The sequence below is a fragment of the Capra hircus genome, chromosome 20 (assembly GCF_001704415.2).
Source record: "Capra hircus breed San Clemente chromosome 20, ASM170441v1, whole genome shotgun sequence".
Taxonomy (NCBI): Eukaryota; Metazoa; Chordata; class Mammalia; order Artiodactyla; family Bovidae; genus Capra; species Capra hircus.
Genome location: NC_030827.1, coordinates 14,879,988 through 14,902,541, shown reverse-complemented (window position 1 = coordinate 14,902,541; position 22,554 = coordinate 14,879,988). Strand labels below are relative to the sequence as shown.

The window sequence follows — 22,554 nt, the reverse complement described above, 5'->3', positions numbered from 1 at the left end:
GGTAATATACCAGGATCACTTTCTATGATATGAAACTTGATGCCCATTATTCCTTCAGAGTCTAGCAGGGCCATAAGGGGAGGGGAGGGGACACAGACATTTAAAAAGGCTGGAGTTAGTATGAAATAATGAGGTGGTGTGTGTGGTGGGGGGTGGGTGGATGGGTATGGGTGTGTGTATGTGTGTGTCGGGATGGGGGAAAGCTCCAGGAAGCAGAAGGACAGCTTGAGGGTAGAAAGCACCTGTGGGAAGAAGCTCTGCAAGAAAATCTGGGACTTTTGCCAGAAATACACTTGCTTCCAATGTTGGCCTAGGGCTGGACCCATGAGACACAAATGAGAAAGTAATGTAAGCTCATATTTTTCAGATAAAGCCAAATTTTGCATGTAAGCTTTTATGAAGTCCTTTGTTCTGACACAGGAAACACATAGAATAATTTTGCAGGCACCGTTCATACTCAGGCAAAGGATTTTGCGTTTTTCTGTGTTACATAAGCCATATAGTTAGATAAATGCTGGCTCATCTACTAAATAAATATTGAAAATGAAAACTTATTATTATGGTAAATTCCTGTGTAAATACAAATTCTATTTAGTGTGATTCAAGAACTTATATAAAAATGAAGTCACCTTTTTTTTTCCTGATAATTGCCCCTGCTATTTTGCCACTGACCACTTTACAAAGGAATCAAATCCAAATGCTGCATTGCTTAGTCAGATTTCATTCATTTTAAATGAATGGAGATAGAAGTAAAGATACCCTAAGGTATTTGACAGAGTTCACTTTTAGGCTTCTTCCATTTATAATCTAGCTCTAAACTGTATCCCTTTGATTTAGTTTGCTTTATTCAATACATGCTATTTTAGTAACATATAAAATAGTGTCCTATCCACAACTAGTTTCTGTCTGTCCTCTCAAAAAATAAAAATGATCACTTCATGTTTTATCATATTCACATTTGTATATTTTACCATAGTTAATAGAGAAAGGCTCAAGGCTTCAAATAAATTTGAGAGCATAAATTTAGTATTTATTTAGAATTAGATCTTCAAGCAAAATTATTAGAATTTTACTACATTTCATTTTCCATAAATTTTTCATTTTTTTCAATAAAAACACTTAGCCTTTCATAAATTAACCATAGCAAACAATAAAGGGATGCGCTTTAGACTGAGACAAAAGACCTTGATAAAAATAATTTCTATCTTGGCTCTCTAATCATATTATCCTAGGCCCTTAATATTAAAGAGTTATCTTCTAACTGGTAATTGAATAGCTCTTCGTTAGTTTCTCCAGAAATAAGAGTTTTTAATCTAGTCTTACAGATTAAGATAGTCTTATGGTTTAAATATATTTTGGAAATTTGTTCCAATACTTACATTGAAAATGTCTGATATTTTCAATTACTTAAAACATTTATGATTTTAAGCTCCTAGCAGAAATCTGCTGCTGAAGGGGAAAAATACTAAGAGCTGTTAGTCAGAAAGACACTTATGTAAGAACTGTGACATTGGTTATTGATTTGAAAGCAAAAAGTCCTATAGTTTAGACTCAGGCCCTTAGAAATCTTAGTGAGCATTTTCCCCTCTCAGAAGTGAGACAAATGGCTGATGAGTGAAATCTTGAGAATGTTCACAGCTTTTCTCCTTCATTCTGTTGCAGCCCAGAAGATGGTGAGATCCATCCAGAAATCTGTCGGCTCTACATTCAGCTGCAATGCTGCTTAGAAATGTACACAACAGAAATGCTAAAATCTATATGCCTGCTGGGGTCTCTTCAATTTCATCGAAAAGGTATCTACATTTATTATATTGCCATAAACAGTAAAAAATGTTAAACCAAAACTTACATTTTGCAAAGATCAATATGTACTATACGTTTGAAAAGTGGAAAGTGCAAGTGAAGTCGCTCGTCATGTCCTACTCTTTGCGACCCCATGGAATGTAGCCTACCACACTCCTCCATCCTTGGGATTTTCCAGGCAAGAATACTGGAGTGGGTTGCCATTTCCTTCTCCTGGGGATCTTCCCAACCCAGGCCTTAAACCTGGGTCTCCCGCATTGTAGGCAGACGCTGCCTACACACAATTAGAATATGTTCAGGAAATAATTGAAATAAATAAAAGCAGTCTGTATCAGTACTATCAAAATGCATAACAACCCTGATTATCTTGAACAGAAATTGTGGTAGAAACAGTTCTCAGATTTATTATTTTACCACTCATGAACATGATTTTGGCTAGAATCAGTGTGGGCAGCAAAACTATATAATGATCTTACTAGGGTGGTAAATGCTATCCAAAATTGCTGCTATGACCCTAAATGTATTTGATTGCAAGATGACAAATCACAAATTGTGCCCCAAAGATTTAAAAATAGGGGGAGCTCAATAAACAATAGAGAGGCATATTAGTGACTGAAAAATCTCATCCTGTGGTTTAAACTTATAAAGAGACTATATTGGCCTAAAGGACTGAAACCTCCAGAGACTGCAGTGGTTTCAGCATGGTTTGATCAGACTTCTGAATTCCATTCTGAGCGATGCTCTGCCTTCTCCTGGGTGTTGGTGTTAACCCTCAAGCTGCCTTCCCCCATATTCAGAAACTGATTCCAACAGTTTCAGTCATCACATATGCATAGAGAGAATTTCTCCCACTGCAGATTAGCTCCCTTCCCTTCCCATCCCATCCCTCTGGGTTGTTCCCGTGTACTGGCTTTGAGTGTCCTGCTTCATACATAGAACTTGGAACAGTCATCTATTTCATATATGGTAACATACAAGTTTCAATGCTAGTCTCTAAAATCATCCCACCCTCGCCTTCTCCCAGAGAGTCCAAAAGTCTGTTCTTTATACCTGTGTCTCTTTTGCTGTCTTGCACGTAGGGTCATTACCATCTTTCTAAATTCCATATATGTGTTAATATATTGTATTGGTGTTTTTATTTCTGACTTACTTCACTCTGTATAATAGGCTCCAGTTTCATCTACCTCATTAGAACTGATTCAAATGTGTTCTTTTTAATAGCTGAGTAATATTCCATTGTGTATATGTACCACAATTTTCTTATCCATTTGTCTGCCTATGGACATCTAGGTTGCTTTCATGTCCTAACTATTGTAAACAGTGCTGTGATGAACATTGGGGTACACGTGTCTCTTTCAACTCTGGTTTCCTCAGTGTGTATGCCCAGCAGTGGGATTGCTGGATCATATGGCAGTTCTATTTCCAATTTTTTAAGGAATCTCCACACTGTTCTCGGAGAAGGAAATGGCAACCTACTCCAGTATTCTTGCTTGGAGAATCCCATAGACAGAGGTGTCTGGTGGGCTACAGTCCATGGGGTCACAAAGATTCAGACACAACTGAGCAACTAACACACTCACACACACTGTTCTCCATTGTGGCTATACTAGATTGCATTCCCACCAACAGTGTAAAAGGGTTCCCTTTTCTCCACACTCTCTCCAGGATGTATTGTTTATAGACTTTTTGATCACAGCCATTCTGACCATTGTGAGATGGTACCTCATTGTGCTTTTGATTTGCATTTCTCTGATAATGAGTGATGTTGAGCATCTTTTCATGTGTTTGTTAGCCATCTGTAAGTCTTCTTTGGAGAAATGTCTGTTTAGTTCTTTGACCCATTTTTTGATTGGGTCATTTATTTTTCTGGAATTGAGCTGCATGAGCTGCTTGTATATTTTTGAGATTAATTCGTTGTCAGTTGCTTCGTTTGCTATTATTTCCTCCCATTCTGAAGACTGTATTTTCACCTTGCTTATAGTTTCCTTCATTGTACAAAAGCTTTTAAGTTTAATTAGGTCTCATTTGCTTATTTTTGCTTTTATTTCCATTACTGAGAGGTGGGTCATAGAGGATCTCACTGTGATTTATGTCAGAGAGTGCTCTGCCTATGTTTTCCTCTAGGAGTTTTATAGTTTCTGGTCTTTCATTTAGATCTTTAATCCATTTTGAGTTTATTTTTCTGTATGGTATTAGAAAGTGTTCTAGTTTCATTCTATACAGGTGGTTGACCAGTTTTCCCAGCACCACTTGTTAAAGAGATGTCTTTTCTCCATTGTATATTTTTGCCTCCTTTGTCAAAGATAAGGCATCCATAGGTATGTAGATTTGTCTCTGGGCTTTCTATTTTGTTCCATTGATCTATTTCTCTGTCTTGTACCAGTACCATACTGTCTTGATGAGTGTAGCTTTGTAGTATAGTCTGAAGTCAGGCAGGTTGAGTCCTCCAGTTCCATTCTTCTTTCTCAATATTGCTTTGGCTATTTGAGATTTTCTGTGTTTCCATACAAATTATAAAATTATTTGTTCTAGTTCTGTGAAAAATACTATTGGTAGCTTGATAGGGATTGCATTGAAGCTATAGGTTGCTTTGGGTAGTAAACTCATTTTCACTATATTTATTCTCCCAATCCATGAACATGGTATATTTCTCCATCTATTTGTGTCATCTTTGATTTCTTTCATCGGTGGTTTATAGTTTTCTGTATATAGGTCTCTTGTTTCTTTAGGTAGATTTATTCCTAAGTATTTTATTCTTTTCATTGAAATAGTGAATGGGATTGTTTCCTTAATTTCTCTTTCTGTTTTCTCATTGTTAATGTATAGGAATGCAAGGGATTTCTGTGTGTTAATTTTATATCCTGAAACTTTACTATATTCATTGATCTAGTAATTTTCTGGTGGTGTCTGGTTTTCTTTGTAGCAAATCATGTCATCTGCAAACAGTGAGACTCTTACTTCTTCTTTTCCAATCTGGATTCCTTTTATTTCTTTTTCTTCTGTGATTGCTATGGCTAAAACTTCCAAAAGTGTGTTAAATAGTAGTGGTGAGAGTGGACACCCTTGTCTTGTTCCTGATTTTAGGGGATATGCTTTCAATTTTTTCCCATTGAGGACAATGTTTGCTATGGGTTTATCACATATGGCTTTTATTATGTTAAGGTATGTTCCTTCTATGCCTGCTTTCTGGAGAGTTTTTATCATAATGGGTGTTGAAACTTGTCAAAGGCTTTTACTGCATCTATTGAGATAATCATATGGTTTTTATCTTTCAATTTGTTATTGTGGTGTATTACATTGATTGATTTGCAGATATTAAAGAATTTCCTTGCATCCCTGGGATAAAGCCCACTTGACTGTGATGTATGATTTTTTTAATATGTTGTTGGATTCTGTTGCCTAGAATTTTTTTGAGGATTTTTACATCCATATTCATCAGTGATATTGGCCTATAGTTTCCTTTATTTGTGGCATCTTTGTGTGGTTTTGGTATTGATGGTGGCCTCATAGAATTAATTTGGGAGTTTACCGTCCTCTACAATTTTCTGGAAGAGTTTGAGTAGGATACATGTTAGCTCTTCTCTAAATTTTTGGTAGAATTCACCTGTGAAGCCATCTGGTCCTGGGCTTTTGTTTGTTGGAAGATTTTTTATTAAAATTTCAATTTCCATGCTTGTGATGGGTCTGTTAAGATTTTCTGTTTCTTCCTGGTTCAGGTTTGGAGGGTTATATTTTTCTAAGAATTGATCCATTTCTTCCAAGTTGTCCATTTTATTGGCATATATATGCTGATAGTAGTCTCTTATGATCCTTTGTATTTCTATTTGTCCGTTGTGATTTCTCCATTTTCATTTCTAATTTTGTTGATTTGATTCTTCTCCCTTTTTTTCTTGATGAGTCTGGCTAATGGTTTGCCTATTTTATTTATCTTCTCAAAGAACCAGATTTTAGTTTTGTTTATTTTTGTTATAGTCTCTTTTGTTTCTTTTTTACTTATTTCTGCTCTGATTTTTATTGTTTCTTTCATTCTGCTAACTTTGGGGTTCTTCATTTCTTCTTTTTCTAGATTCTTTATGTGTAAAGTTACATTATTTGATTTTTCTCTTGTTTCTTGAGGTAAGCTTACATTGCTATGAACCTTCCTCTTAGCACTGCTTTTACTGAATCCCATAGGTTTTGGGTTGTCATATTTTCATTTGTTACTATGCATATTTTGATTTCCTTTTTTATTTCTTCCATAATAATAAAAAACACATAGATTCTTAATTGATCATTTCATCTGACCTGCACTGCCTCCTGTCTTCACTGTCAGTCTCTGATTGGTGCCCTTCTCTGCTTCTTCCTTTAAAAATATAAGCCCCTGCTCCCTGCTCTAGCATCTTACCATCTAAGTAAAACTCTTAAAAGAGTATACCTAAGAGCATCTTTGATTTCTCCTCTTTGTAGGATTAAGTCTCCATTTGGATTTCTAAAGTAATCCTAAAGTAGTACTTTAGGAGTAGTACTACTCCTAAGTAGTACTCCTAAAGTACTACTTAGAATATAAATCCTTAGAAAATGTGCTACAAAATTATCCAGGATAAACATGGAGATGCACAGATCCTGTCCAGGACCCACTGAATCAGAATCTGGGGGCACTCCAGGTGATTCTGAAACACAGTGAAGATGGATAACCATTTAATTACCCTTTAAAACAAAAGGAAATAACCCAATTGTATGTATAAAGATGGAAACTTCCAAACTCTTACTGGCTATTCTTACTCATCTAAGTACATACATGTTGTATGCTTTCTTCTTTATCAACACTAGAAAGAAATTTGTCCACCAAGATTTAAGATGCCAGAAAATACACTCTTTATCCAAATAGTTATAGCTCTAGTGTGGCCTTGGGCTAGGAAGGGTCTAGGCGATCTCACAAAGTCCCTTCCTGAAATAAAATACATTGGACCCTTCCGGATTCAAACAATGGCAGATCATGCGCTATGCTTACAATCTGTGGCTGTTTGAATCAATGGATGTGGAACCACGGATACAGATGACTGACTATGGGACTTGAGCATCCATGAATTTTGGTGTCCTGGGTATGTCCTGAAACCAACCACCCCATCTCCCCACACATACAGATACTGAGGGATGAGTGTAGTCCTCAGAATCTTAGGGGAATGGTGATTGCCATTCTAGTCTATAACATTCAATCTCTTTCTGCTTAGAATCTCTTTCTGGTATGTTTCTTTTAATGCTATAGTAAAAATTTGTATTTTAACTATTCGGTTAGCTAATTTCTTCTCCCTGCTAATTTCTTATTACAGGTTGGCTACTTCTCTTATTTACTCTATTTCATGAAGGGGGGAAAAAAGGAAATTGCAATTGAGTCATTATTTTGGCTCTATATGAGAGTTTCTGGTCAATTTCTTTGTTGTGATTAGATTCTGAAGCCAAATTATTTTGCAGTTATCTGTACTTTTAATTTATTTTTGTTTATAATTACCTCCCTGACTGCTACCAGAAGTCCAGAAAGGACTGTATATCACATTTAGTTTTACTGTTGTATTGAGTAGTCATGTGTTTACTCTTTGGAGGAAAAGGGCACACAAGGTTACTGCAGGGGCGAGGAGTACAGTTTGTTTCTGGGAAAAACTAAGCCTCAAATCATTTTAAAGTTTCTGCAGGGAGCTTGAATTTAATAATGAAGATTGTCCTTCTCTCTCAATTAAACAAATTATAAGTATCCTTCATTAACAATATATTCAGTGGCTCTTCATGCTTTCTGCATACCCCATGTTTCTAAATTTTTGCTGTCTCATAAGTCTGATTGGTACGATCTACTTGGAAATCTTTTATACTTATAAGATCACGCTATTGCCAAAAATGAAGACAAACAGTACTAAGATGATTGTCCTATTTCATGGCCAACAAAATTAAAGTAAATTACAGAAATATGAGGTAAAACCACACATTTAATAAAGGCTATTAGATTATGCTATACAAGTGTGGTTCTGAAAAACTGTTATGAGAATATGACAAATAGGAATAATTTTAGGCCTCATATTCTAACAGTTTTAAGTTGTAGATTGCACTATTATTTGACAAAGTCTAATTTCTATGTTTATAGTGAAAAATAATTGCTCTCACTTCTTCATGGTTAATTACGTAGGAAATCTTTTCCCACAACTGAATCCATGTATCACATTGACCATTAATGCCTGTTTCCTGACATCAGATAAAATGAGACCTCAGGATTCATTCACTCCAGTGGCAGAAAGTGAAGCCAGGTTTCTAAGAGAATTCAACAATTCTACTATTTTGCCCACAGTTTTCCTCTCTCCCATTCTACTCCCAGTTAGTCAGTTTTTACAACATTCCCATTCTGGAAGAAGCAGAGATGAGAGAACACTCCAGTGCAAGCTCCCTTTACATGTGAACTTGCTCTTTCCATTTTTATGCTCATTTCTTCTCACTCTGTCAAGCACTTTCTCTGTCTCTGCTCCAACCCTCTGCCATCGCTTACAGTCAGATTTTCCCCAGGTCCTTTTAGGTATACCACCCTCCCTTCTTCCTCTTAAGATCTAAGATAAGATGGATTCTTCCCCTGTATTTTGCCATTAGGATATATACAGATAGGAAAAAAATGCAGAGGAAATGTAATCACAAAAAGGAAAAGGAGACAGAAATGTTGAAAGTTAAAAATTCTTAATTAAAAATGTAGTGGGAGTTGAGAGATCAAGATGCTCTAATAAGAAATTAATGAACAGCCATCCATCCAGCAAAAACAGGATAAGCTCAAGACAAAGAATAGCATATGAGCAATAAAGACTCCTGGGTATTCCATCTCCTATTAAGGAATGTAAAGAAAATGACCCACACCAATAAAAGAAACAAGCAACATAAAGACAGAAATAGAATAGAGCTGCAAGCCTTACTTTCCAATGTAATGAGGCAGTTGATACTGAAATAGAACATTAGGTTAGAAGAAATAAAGCGGGATAAATCTTAAAATAGATTATGATTCAGATTATGGGTGGACACATGCATTTGTCCTTTGAACAAATATTTATTGAGCACCTATCATATGCAAGGCACTGGGAGACTGAAATTATCAGGACTACAGAGATAGATCTGTGTTCTTGTTGAGTATATAGTCTCATGGAGAGAAATAGGAGGGGAAGAAAGTTCTAAAAATCCCAAACCCTAATAATTACAATGTCAATAATTAAAATAGAATAGGTAATGTAATAGAAAGTGACCATGACTGGGTGACTATTTTAGAAGGGGTGATCAAAACTCTCTGAGGAGACAGAACTTAATCTGAGATTTAATGACAAGAAGGACACAATTTCATAAACATTTGTATCTAATGCAAAGGACCCAAGACCAGAACAAGTTTATACTATTTGAAGAACATAAATATAAACAACTTCTGGAATCTAAGGGCAGTCTAACACCATTTATTATTCCGTCTCCTTGTCTTAAATACCAAACAGGGAGCAGGACACCATATTCATCACCTTTAGTCAAAGTAGAGGACTAGGAAAATAACGATGATCACAGCTTCCGCTTGTTGTATACCTTCTACTTGCCAGGTGCTTTATCCATGCCATCTTATTTTGTACTCAAATATTGTTTTTCCCACTCTACAGATGGAGAAGCTGAGGCTCAAAGAGGTAACATGTCCAGGGTCATCTAACACATTCATCCCCTCCACAAAGTTTGTGATTGTGCTACCACACCAAACCATTGCCCACTAAGCTACCTTGGAGAAAGGCAAGAGAACATATCAAATGGAGAAATGAAAAATACCAGCCTAGCACCATGAGCTGAATGTATTCTCAGATCTGACTTAATGATTGGTGTGCATATTTCAAGACACGTCTAATGAATTGCTAAAATTCATTGTGCATTTTATTTCTTACCAAAAGAAGTTAAGAGAGTTACTTCTAAGATGGGAGGGAAAGTGAACTCCATCAATCACTTAACGATTTACAAAATATTTTGATTTGGGTAAAGAAGTTTAATTATGCCTAGGAAATGCTTATATTTAGGAAAATCAAATGCAGCTTTCATGTGATACAAAGGGAGCATGATTTTAGCTATGATACTCATTCTGAGAAAGTTGAAGTCAATTAACTACACAGTTGATACCTCCTGAACATTGTTCTGCTCTACCGTAGGGGCTGGAAATGGAGCAATGAAAGCCTCACAGGGACCTCCCTCAAACATGTTTCTATTGTCTCCAGTGTCCTGTTATTCTGCTTCCTCCATGCAGCTAGGAGAACCACCAAGATGACTACTACTCTGGGGGCATTACTACTGTAGTGTCATAAGAAGTACAGAGGACAGAGGGAAGTGGGAGGGGCTGGGAAGAGGGAGGTAGCTCTGTCTCTTCTCTCAATTGGAAAATGTTAATTTCCCAGTGTATGGGCAAGAAAAGAGCTCTGTTTATGGTATAAGTATTATTTTTCCACTATATGTTTTATGGCACTATGAATATCTCACCACAATGTAGAAGAGCCTTTGAAACTATTTTTTTAATACAGGTAAACAACTAACTGAATTAATATAACTTATTTTTATTTAAATTACATGCTTTTTGGAAATGCAAGGATAAAAGTGAATTACTTAACAGCCTACATTTCCCCACTCCTTTTCACAGTGCATGGAATTACAAAGCTTCTACCATTTATGAAAATGCATGAGAACAAGTGTAACCATGTGGATAAGCTTCCACACATTTCCTGTAAGCTGTGTTCATTTAGTTGCTCACTGTCAGTACAAAAACCATCCCAGGAGCCTTCCCTAGATACAGTATCATAGCAGATAATGTGTCTGGAGCACAGAGGACATGAGAAATTTACCCCTGCCATCAGGGAAATGATAGTGTGGTGATATAATATTTGCTCAGAGAAGATTAGTTTGGTTTGTTTTGATTCCTAGGGACATTCATACAAATGAATAAAGTTGTCTATGGTGGACATCAGAGGCCAAACTCAGGGCCTCCAAGGGGATGCTATGGCAGTGCTTTCTACTGTCACTCTAGGCTGAGGAAGGAGTGGCAGCAAGAAGGAGGGGAGGGGAGGGAAGAAAGGAAAATAGTAAGAGAAGAAAGAATGGGAGAAGTGAGATCAGGAGTAGGAAAGAGGTCTCCAGAGTGGAGGGTGAAAAAGGGGCCACTACTCGAAATAAAAGACCCCAGCCCAGTCTGCTGGGGCTAGTGAAGTCCTAGGACTTTGGAGGTGGAAGGAGCTCTGTGGGACTTTTCAGGCTGCCCCACAATCAGATGTGTTTTTCTTCCTCCTCAACAACTGACCATTTCTCACGAATATAAGAATAACCAGCCTTCCAAACTGGTATGTGCTTCATGGGTGGTTTCCTTTAACTTTTTCTCAAACATGCCTGTTATAGTATCCATAAACAGGCTAAAAATACATGGAAATCCCAAAGGAGCTGAAGGCCAAAAGCTTTGCACAGCCCTGAGGAAAGTGGCCAACTTTTTGATATCTTGGTTCTTGACAGGGTGAAGCCAGCTTAGTGTGATTTTAAGGTGCTCTAAAGGCTCTCCTTCTCCCCTCCCTCCATCTCCTCCCTGAGAAAATACTTGTTCACTGAGGCCTGAAATTGATTTTTCAGGGGACAGAGTTTTTCATTTCATAATTAAAAAAAATGATTTTAAATGCATAGTGACTCTTGGGCAAAGTAAAACTTTGACAGGAAGTTACTGTCTGGAAGCAGCCTGACCCTTTTCCTGAGAGCAGCGCAGACATCATCTGAGGTGCTCCTTCCAAGGATCCCTGGTCAACGGGGGGAAGCTGGGGATGCAGAACTCAGATCTGCCACTGTCCAGGTGTGTGGGGCACTCCCCTGCTGACTTTCTGATGGGGCTCAAAAGAACATCTAGCCTCTCCAACCTCATCTCTAATCAGCCACCCCAGCCCACCTGCCCCCCAAACCCTGCTGGCCACACTCAAGGAATCTTGAACTACTTTGAGGAACCTGAATTTGGAAGTTCTTTCCAGTTGCTCCTCTGCCTATAACATGTTGTCCACCCCACCCTATCCCACCACCACCCTTTCACAGTCTGCCGCTTCGCTTTCTTTGAGTTGAAACTTAGATGGGACTTCCCTGCAGAGAGCTCTCCCTGGCTCTCCATGGCTGGACCTAGGCCCACCCAGTGTGCTCCCCAGGCACATGTTAAATAGAGGGATAGACATCTGACCTGTTGTCTGTTGTCCTCTCTAGAATTGATCACCTTGAGTATGTTCACCATTACTTTCAGTTAATAATTATTGAATAAGCAAAAGGAATTTGCTTTCAGTCTGTTGTTGAAAGAGAGGGAGTATACCTGGAGAAAAAGAAGCTTGTCCAGAGATGTTGGACTGAATTAGTACCAGCAAAAGATAAAATGAACAGGGTAAATCCATATTAGTTCTTGTATTTGTCAGGGTAGGGTGCCAACTGTATGAAACAACACCAAATCTCAACGGATTAGAACAAAAGAGTTCACTACTTATGTCAGAGTCCAACCCCAGAGCCGGAGTGGGCTGGGCCCTTTTGTTCTTTCCATTCCCCACATCCATCCAATGGTCAGGGGAGAAAAGAAAGCATAAGGGTTTCTATGGGAGGATTTTTAGAAGCTCATCTGGAAGAAGCATACATCATTCTTACTCAGAATTCATTTGCCAAAACTCTGTCACACCAGGGGGAAAATAAAGGGAGGAAGAGGGGAAAAAAAAATAAAGGTCGGCAAACACAAAACAGTCTCCTGTGGCCCTGAAAAACAAGGAAGGATGATTTCAACAAACCAGAATTGAGGAATTTCTCAAAGCTCAAAAGCAATGGAGACTGGATTGGTGGATATAAATGAAAAAAGGAAGCCAGAGCCGATAAGAGACTCAAGGAGAAACAAAAGAAATTCATGCAGGAGAAAAATACTACAAAAATAAAATTGATTCCAGAGATACTTCAACCTAAGAGTCAACAAATGCAAATCACAGGAAAGATTTCTGGAAACGCTGTCAGGGAAATGAATGTTCGAAATTGCATTCAGGAAGAGCTGGACTACCCCACACTGAGTAACTGAGATAGGCATTGCTTGCCCCAGGAGGACACCTGCTGTGAGTGTCGGGTCTGGGCAGCAAAGTAGAACAGAGGGTGAAATAACTGGGATCCTCCATGAGGGCAGCTGCAGAACAGGAAAGGGAGCACAAGAGTGCAGTGTTTTTTCTCAGGCTAAATTTTTCCACCTATCTCTTTGGAGTAGAACTTGTAAACAAGAAACTCCAAGCAAACACGGGACCCAAGAAATAAGATGTGTACCCAGGTCAGCTTATCAGTGGAGATGAGAAGCACCCAGAAGACAAGCTATAGACAGGCATTGTCCAGCCAAACACCTGCTCCTTTTCCAGTCACCAGAAGAAAGATGCTCATCAGAATGATAGGCCAACAGAAAAACCCACACCCTGAAAGGGATGTACCAAATGGCAATATGCAAACAGCTAATGCTTGATGAACAGATTTTAAGTAGAAACAGATGAAGAATTTAAAATATAAATGTAATTCATAGTCTCAGAGAGATTTGTTTTAGGTCTGTCACAGCTCAGAAACAGTCATTACAGCAGTAAGGATCTATCAGTTTTGTTGGAAAGGAAAGTGTTATCTATCAAATAAAAATTTCAGTAGATGGTTTAATTAGTGTTGGGAGACAGTTTTTCAGTCTCTTGCATGTCTGCATATCTTACATAGTGAGATACTGACTGCCTTTGTTTCACACTATCTTTTCAAGGATGTTTATTTAGTAAATGTCTTGAAAAAGAGAGACTGTGTATCCCTCCAGAGCAAGGCATGCTTACAATTCAGTATAATGAAAATATTTCCCTCTGAAGCAAAGGGCAGACATGCCTTCTTATCGAAGGCATGTCTCTTCTATAAAGTCTTCTTATAGAAGACTTTGGGTCCTTAATTTCAGGGCTCTTATCTCCTGTGTGTGTGGAGGTATGAGACACCCTTCTGGGGTCTCAAGAAATTCACACAAATGCTGCTACTCTGTTCCTGTTTTGTGTACAAAGTTGTCTTTGTCTCTAGCCTTGTGTCTCTTTCCAGTACCCATGAGATTGCGGCAGGTTAACACACATGGAGGAAATTCAGACCCTTCACAGTTCTTAACAATTATTATAATGGAAATACTGAGAGCTTAAAATAGGGACTCGTAGTTAAGACTTTGGGCTTCCAATGCAGGGAGTGCTGGTTTGGTCCCTGGTCAATAAACGAAAACCCACATGCTTTACAGTGCAGCCAAAACAAACAGAAACCCATAAAATAGCTACCTGAAAGGTCAAGTCAAGTTGCTCTCCCAGAACTCAGTCCCCACAGTGAATTTAGAATATAGGGGATAAATACGATCCAGAGACTCTAACATGAAATAGGAATTCTGATAGAACTGAGAAAATATAAATAGATAATCAACAAATAGAAAAGCTTTCCCCAAACCTAATGGAAGAAATATGTTAATTGAGAAGGCTATAACATCTCAATGAATCACTCCACATATTACTTAATAATTACAAAGGGAAAAGGATGCCTCCACCTATAAATGCTGGAAGAAATCACCTTGACTGTGCTATCAGTACTTAACTAACCTCATTAATAATGGAACAAACACTTGTGTGCTTTCTAATGCAAGGCACTAAAAAGGACACAGTATTGCTTCTATAATATTCTCACTAAAAATGTTTACTCTGAATCTAGACTTATGGAAATAATCAGACAATTCTATATTTAAAGACATTCTTTAAAACAACTGGTCTGGACCCTCTGTTCAAAAATATCAACATCATGAAGGATGAAAAAAGACCGGGAGTCTGTTCTAGATTAAAAGAGAATAAAGAAACATGACAGATAAATGTGGTGTATAATCCTTAATTGAATCCTTCAATGTAAAAAGAAAGCTATAAATGACATTACTGGGAAAACCAGATATTGTGGAATATTTGGAAAACTGGAAAATTTAGATATATATATTAAATAATAAAGTAAAAGTGTTAGTTGCTCATTGTGTCTGACTCTTTGCGACCCCATGGGCTGTAGCCTGCCAGGCTCCTCTGTCCATGGAATTTTCCAGGCAAGAATGGTAGAATGGGTTGCCATTTCCTTCTCCAGGGGGTCTTCCCGACCCAGGGATCCCACTGGGATCTCCTGCATTGCAAGCAGATTCTTTACCATCTGAACCACTAAGGAAGCCCATCCATTAAATAATAGTATTGCATCAAATTGAATTGAATCACGGATTTAATTAAAGTTAAACAAAGTTTTTCATGTGATAATGGTTTTAAGATTCTGTAGGAAAATGTTCTTTAGGAGATATATGTTGAAGTGTTTGGGATGAAATATCATTAATGTCTGTAACTTTTACATGGCCCATCAAAAATTATAAACCTTGTACATATATATAAATTATATACATAATCTTATCTGTGAAATCTATATATGTGCCTATATATATATACACACACACACACAGACAAAAGAAAAATATGGTTAAACCAACAACACTGTAAAGCAATTTTCCTCCAATTAAAAAATAAGTTAAAAAAAGAAAAATAGCTCTAAATATTAACAGTTGAAACTAGAATATTTGGGGTGTTCATTGAATTATTCTGGAAGTCTGCTATAGGTCTGAAAATTTTCAATATAAAATAACTGGAGAAAATAGACTGCAAATGCAAGTCAAATGCCAAAAAAAGAGTAATGTATAAAGTACTCATATCTAGACATATTTAGGAACCATTTCATAACTCAATTGTTTAAAGATAAAAAAATTTCAGAAGGCCATAAACAGTCTACATACATAGCATCCTTGGATATATATAGAAGAAAGAGAATAATATCAGCCAAGTTCTGAAAGAAACTTAGAACATAGATTTTTATATCCAGCCAATTAGAATTTAAGTGCGAGTACAGAGAGAGAAGCAAAAAGTATTTTCAGTAATATGAAGACTAAGAAATTTTGTATTCAAAGATCTCCTCTGAAATAGTCAAAGATATATTTTAGAAAAATTAAAATGAGTCCAGGAAAGAGGAAGATACAAAATCCAAGAAGCAGTGGTATACAAAAAAATTGTCAGCCATCAATATGCAGCATTAGAGATTAGAAAGTTACAATAGAAAACTATACTATTAAAAATGTAATTAGCGAATGATTTTCAAGGACAAATAAATTACCAGACTCAAGGAAAGCAAAATCTTTTAATAAACCATGACACCTAGACAGTACTGAAAAAGTAATCAATGAGTCATCTTTTGCTAAAGTTCCAAGTTTCAGATGCTAGTAATTTATAGTTTCACTTGCAGTGGAAATTATCATTATCTATCATGGAGATAGAACTCTTTCAAATCAGCAAGACAGCCGAAGTGATATGAACAGAAAATGTAAAGAAGGAATGAATACAGGTAGCCAATTAACTTACAAAAAAATATTAAATTTAATCTCAGTTCAGTTCAGTTGCTCAGTTGCGTCCAACTCTTTGCAACCCCATGGACTGCAGCACGCCAGGCCTCCTTGTCTATCACCAACTCCCGGAGTTCACTCAAACTCATGTCCACTGAGTCGGTGATGCCATGCAACCATCTCATCCTCTGTCATCCCCTTCTCCTCCCACCTTCAATCTTTCCCAGCATCAGTGTCTTTTCAAATGAGTCAGCTCTTCACATTAGGTGGCCAGAGTACTGGAGTTTCAGCTTCACCACCAGTCCCTCCAATGAATATTCAGGACTGATTTCCTTTAGAATGGACTGGTTGGATCTCCTTGCAGTCCAAGGGAGTCTCAAGAGTCTTCTCCAACACCACAGTTCAAAAGCATCAGTTCTTCGGCACTCAGCTTTCTTTATAGTCCAACTGTCACATCCATACATGACCACTGGAAAAACCATAGCCTTGACTAGACGGACCTTTGTTGGCAAAGGCACATTACTTTTTAATATACTGTCTAGGTTGGTCATAACTTTTCTCCCAAGGAGTAAGCATCTTTTAATTTCATGGCTGCAGTCACCACCTGTAGTGATTTTGCAGCCCAAGAAAAGAAAGTCAGCCACTGTTTCCACTGTTTCCCCATCTATTTGTCATGAAGTGATGGGGCTGGATGCCATGATCTTAGTTTTCTGAATGTTGAGCTTTAAGCCAAGTTTTTCACTCTCCTCTTTCACTTTCATCAAGAGACTCTTTAGTTATTCTTCACTTTCTGCCATAAGGGTGGTGTCCTCTGCATATCTGAGGTTACTGATATTTCTCCTGGCAATCTTGATTCCAGCTTGTGCTTCATCCAGCCTAGCATTTCTCATGATGTACTCTGCATATAAGTTAAATTAGCATGGTAACAATATACAGCCTTGACATACTCCTTCCCCGATTTGGAACCAGTCTGTTGTTCCAGTTCTAATTGTTGCTTCCTGACCTGCATACAGATTTCTCAAGAGGCAGCTCAGGTGGTCTGGTAGTCCCATCTCTTTCAGAATTTTCCACAGTTTGTTGTGGTCCACACAGTCAAAGGCTTTGGCGTAGTCAGTAAAGCAGAAGTGGATATTATTCTGGAACTCTCTTGCTTTTTCAATGATCCAAATTTAATCTCAGTAGTAATAAAAGAAAGGGAAAAAGAACTTCAATGAAAGATTCTATTTTCCCCCATCAAATAAGCAATTAAACATTGATAATTAAAGTTCTGGGAAAAGTGTATGGAAATGGATTCTTTCATTCAGAGTTGGTGGAAGCGAAATGTAAATTAGCATAGGCGGCAACTTCCCTGGTAGGCCATGGTAAAGACTCTGCCTTCCAATTTAGGGGATGCAGATTCAAACCTTGGTTGGGGAACTAAGATCCCACGTGCTGTGGGACAGCAAAGCCCATCCTCCACAACAGGAAAACCTGCGCACCACAGCAAAGACCCAACACCCTCACCAAAAAAAAATTAGCATAGCCTTTTCGGAGGCCAGTTTGGCAATATGTATTAAAGTACCAAATGTGAATACGTGTACTTTGTCCCAGTTTTCTATATTAAAGGATCTGTCCTATACAAATACTGGCATACGGTAAAGAAAGGGAAGAATGACAATGTCAATTCCTTGCTGGGGAATACTATGCATCCATTAAAAAGCATGAGATCAATCAGAATGCACTAATATGAAAGTATCTCTAACCATGATGGCATGGTGAAGAAAGTTGTATAACATATATAATTACCTTTTTTAATGCCATACATCTATTGAAATTGTCCAATGTGTAAGACTTCATCCTTGGTACTGGGCTTACAGAACTAAAGAAAACAGATAAATTCCTGGCCTTACAGACTTTACATATCCAGTTTGGAGATGAGTGATTAGAGTAGGGTTGGGGCAAGCAAATAATAAGCTAGTTAGCAAATAGATAACATACTTTCTAACAGTGGTAAGTTCTATGAAGGCAATACATAGGGACTGCAGTGGGAAAGATGCCCAGTGTCAAGTCAGTGCTCTCAGTATATGAAGGCAGTTTTGACCTGAATACATGTTCTGAAATTGAAAACCACTCCAGTTTCCTGTCTTTTATGATGCGCCAGCCAGAGAAGATATAGTATGATCAAAATTCTGCAGAGATTTCGTGAGCTGACAGAAAGCACCAAACTGCAGGTCCAGCATCTAGGTTTTCCATTCTTGTTCATCTGCATTAGCAGAATTAGACCTAAGCTCTGAAAAATGAGGGAAAGGAGGGTATACTTGGCATTGCAAGCTCATAGGCCTGTTTCAGGAAAACATGAGTAGTTATGTTACTTTGAAAAAGTTATAGAATGTATTTGCCTTATTAAGTAGAATTAGCACAAGCAGTAAGAGTAAACAAAGTCACTGTGGGCTGGAGTCCATCTAAGCCTTCGTGTGTAAGAGGTGAATATACAAAGGAGGTAGAGGGAGGACTCTTAAGTCTGAACATCACACTGCCTTGAGTTCTCCCTTGTTGCCACGAAGGAAAGCTTTGGGCTCTCTAGTCCTGACCACAGGACAAGGCCTACAGTGGTCCCACGCCAAGCAGAGCCCATAAAGCAGAGAATTTGTGTGCATCTTCTGGGTCTCCAATTTGCTGCCCAAACCATACTCCATTCTCCACAGATTTCAGCACCAAAGGAGCAGAACAGGAGCCATGCGTGCTTTCAGATGGGCCTCTCCTTTAGAGCTTTGGGCTGTTTTAGGGGGGACACACCCTGTTTTGTCTCTTACGCAAATATTAGCCACCACTGCTCAGATTCACATCCCAAGGCTGAACGCCCAGAAGTAGGTTCCACATGGACTGCACTTGTGCACTCTACCAGGAGATGAGTGCAAATGCTAAGAAGCCAATGCCTTCCAACTGGGAAATGGGAGTATGCTAAATTATGTACCTGATTAATCTCTACCAACAGAAATACCATAAAACTGGAAAAGGCAATTAAATCACCCAGGATCAGTGTGCATAAAGTATACACAAAAGGAACAAAAATTTCACCAGTAAACTTGTGTTTGTGCTTTGACTGAATATTCAGAGGTCCATTTCTACTATAGGCTGATGAATGGTACACAATTACCAGTTAGTTGCTTGTCTCTTTCTCCTTGTGTTCCTAACTCACGGGTTAGAAATGACAGGGATAAAATTTTTGCTAGACCCCTTCAAATCAGGAACCCAAGGGGAAAGATTCCCATTAGATTTTACCATAACAGCCTGCTTTTTCTTAAGTGTTTTTATATTTTGTTTTTTTTAGCATGCAAAAACAATTACATGATGGTTAAGAAAACTGAGCTAAGAGGTAACCAGGTGGAGCTGCTATCTCATGAACATTCAATGATACAGGCTATAACTATTGACAGCCAGTCTAGAGCTGTAGTTACATAATACAAATAAAACTCGTTGAAAGAGTGAAACAGTATAGCTACCCACTTTTTACCAGATTACATCATATTATACAACAGCTTTGTAATTATTTGTAAATTTTTTAAATTGTCTATCTCCAGCACTTTGAGTTCCATGAGGCAAAGACTATGTCTGTCTCTCACTTCTGTATCTCTAGCATCAAGTCCAGTACCTGATACTTAGCAGACACTCAGGAAACATTTGTGAGTGAATGAATGAATAACTGAACAACTGTAAAGGCCAGGTTTCAAATCCTGTTCTTGAGCCTCACAGGCCCTTCTCATGATAGCAAGATAGCTCCTTGCAGATACACAGATGTTCAAGGTAGAATAAAAGGCATTAACAGAGGACACCTGGGCCACAGACTATACCTCCCATGTAATGTCATAGGAATTTATGGCTTAACCAATTTGGAGATTTGTTTCCAGAAAGCATTTGATTTATTCCCTTAAGATCAGTCGCGGTGAGTACAAGTCTTAGTGCATTGGCAACGCACTGCTATGGACAGCTTCTCAGTGCAAGGTGCTTCAGCTGATGACACTAATGGTCTCAACAGAGTGTGGCCGGATCCTGAGACTGGGCTCTTCCTTCACAGAAGGATACACTGGAGGAGGCTGGAGAGCCGACGGAACGGAAGGCAGGTCCTTAATCTCTGCTGCTTCCCTCAGGCCCACAGGGCTGGTGTCAGAGTCAGAGAGAGCACCAGGAGCTCCTGTTCCTCCTGCTGGGTGTCACCTGCTTCTGGCCCTGCATCTGAGGACGAAAGAGCAGCACGACTTGGCAGGCTAACTCCCCTTCTCCCGAGCCAACCTGATTCCACTCACCAATACTCCCTCAAAAGCAGGGCCCTTACTACAGGTTGAATTGACCTCAAGATACCTGTCCCAGAATGTTGTGAAAATATGCTCCTCACACACACACACACACAAATCACTTTAGTGTTCAGAAAGTTTTTAGGGGCTGCCCTGGTGATCCAGCTATTAAAAATCCTCCTGCCAATGCAAGGGACACAGGTTTAATCCCTGCTCCAAGAAGATTCCACATACCACAGAGCAGCTAAGCCTGTGCGCCCCAACTTCTGAAGCCAGCGAGCCTAGAGCCCATCCTTAACAAACTGAAACAACTACAATGAAAAGCCTGTGCACTGCAACGAAGAGTAGCCCCTGCCAGCCGCAACTAGAGAAAATCCATGTGTAGCAACAAAGACCCAGCACAGCCAAAATAAATAAATAATAATAATATTAATAAAGATTAATAAAAGCTTTTAGGGTTAATGGAACATTTGGCTCAAAGCATAGCCAAAGTCTACAATGATACCTTGGGTATAGGATTTGCATTTATGATTTCTTATCCCCTTCTCTTTACTAACACCCACTCCCTTAGGAAAGGAGCCTGGAGGGGGAAGCAAGAGTCTGGATTGCAAAATTGAGGAGTGTGCTGAAACACCTGCTCTCGAGGACTCCTCGTCATCCCCTGTAGATATTCAGCAACATTCCTGGCAGGTTTCCACAGACATTGAGAACACTGAAAGGTAAGTGGGAAGTTACCCTAAATAGATTGCCAGTCCTCCTCCAATTAATACTTAGGGGCTACAGAGGGTTGACATTATTTTTCTTTCAGATTCAGAAAACAGAGCTCTCAGTAAACCGAGATGAGAGACAGTAAGGAGTCCAAATCCATCTACAGAATGGCAACAGAACTGCCAGGAGACGTGGGCTCCCAGCCTCTGCTTATTCCACTCCATCAGCCTTGCATCTCCATGGAGATGCAAGCCGAGTGCTTCCTTGGGAAGCAAGAAAGTTGAATCTATATACCCATCACTGCTCACTCACCAGGCTGGGTCCCAAAATTTCCATTTGTTTAAGGGAGAATAACTCGAAATCGTGCAAAGATACCTCCAGGAGATCTTCAGATTTCAGGTGTATGGGATGGCCTATTTAGTGGCCAGTCGGGAGCTGAGGCATCTATCTAGTTAACAGTTTTCTGAAGAGCTGTCTTCTCTACCTCTCCTGGGATTTAGCTGATGGCCCCTTAGTGGTCAAAGCATGTTAATGCATTTGTCTTTACAAGCGGTAGCTCAAGGCCAGAGACAGTTTCTTTCTTGGGAAGAAGAGATTCTACAGTGATTTTATTTCACTTGGGAAACGGAAGCAATAACAATACAACCATAATCACATCTTGATGCTAAAAATTCCATTCTTTGAGACAGAGAGGCATCAGCCCCTTGTTTGTTGGCCTTCGCACTGCTTTCTTGTCCTTTGCTACTAATGTCCCCAGAGCCAACGTGGAGCAGCTGAATGAACGCTGGGCAATTCCACCAAGAGCTCTGTGTGTGTGGGGTTGAGTCATTGACAAGATAATGAACATTTTATTTTTTTATTTTTAGAAATGTAACACACAGTGGCATTTATAGCCATTGTGGTTTTACTTTCAGATTGTAATATAATTCTAAAGCTAATTACCAAATTTCTGTGTTTATAGAAAATTGAAGCATGTGGTAATTATGTGCTATTAATAAAACTTGGACTTTGTATAAGCTTGGAAATCCAACAATTCAAACAATAAAGCTGGTTGGCACGATTTGATAGAACTATAGACAAATGATGAGGGAGTGATTTCTCTTAATTTATAAAGTAGAAAATGCTTTGCTCTATTCCCAGGAAGAAAAACCTACCATGGTCAGGCTATAGTCCATCAGCAAAGCCATTTTCACTTTCAGAAACCTTGAACAGAAGCACTAATCAAGTCTTGTAAGCTTGTCAGACAGCAAGCTATGGCGGATAATAATAATAGGAGAGTCCACCCCTCAGCACTGGCAGTGTTTCATTTCAGCCTCAAAATCCAGATTCTGGTCA

The 22,554-nt window shown here is 38.6% G+C and overlaps 1 protein-coding gene across 1 annotated transcript in view; it reads left to right on the top strand.

The window, feature by feature from the left end:
* Nucleotides 1–22,554, top strand: part of RGS7BP (regulator of G-protein signaling 7 binding protein) — a 109,451-nt gene that overhangs the window by 67,910 nt on the left and 18,987 nt on the right. The window contains exons 3-4 of the mRNA XM_013972744.2: nt 1,663–1,793; nt 21,083–21,230. Coding sequence (XP_013828198.1) covers nt 1,663–1,793; nt 21,083–21,230 — 279 coding nt within the window. The remainder of the gene's footprint in view (nt 1–1,662; nt 1,794–21,082; nt 21,231–22,554) is intronic.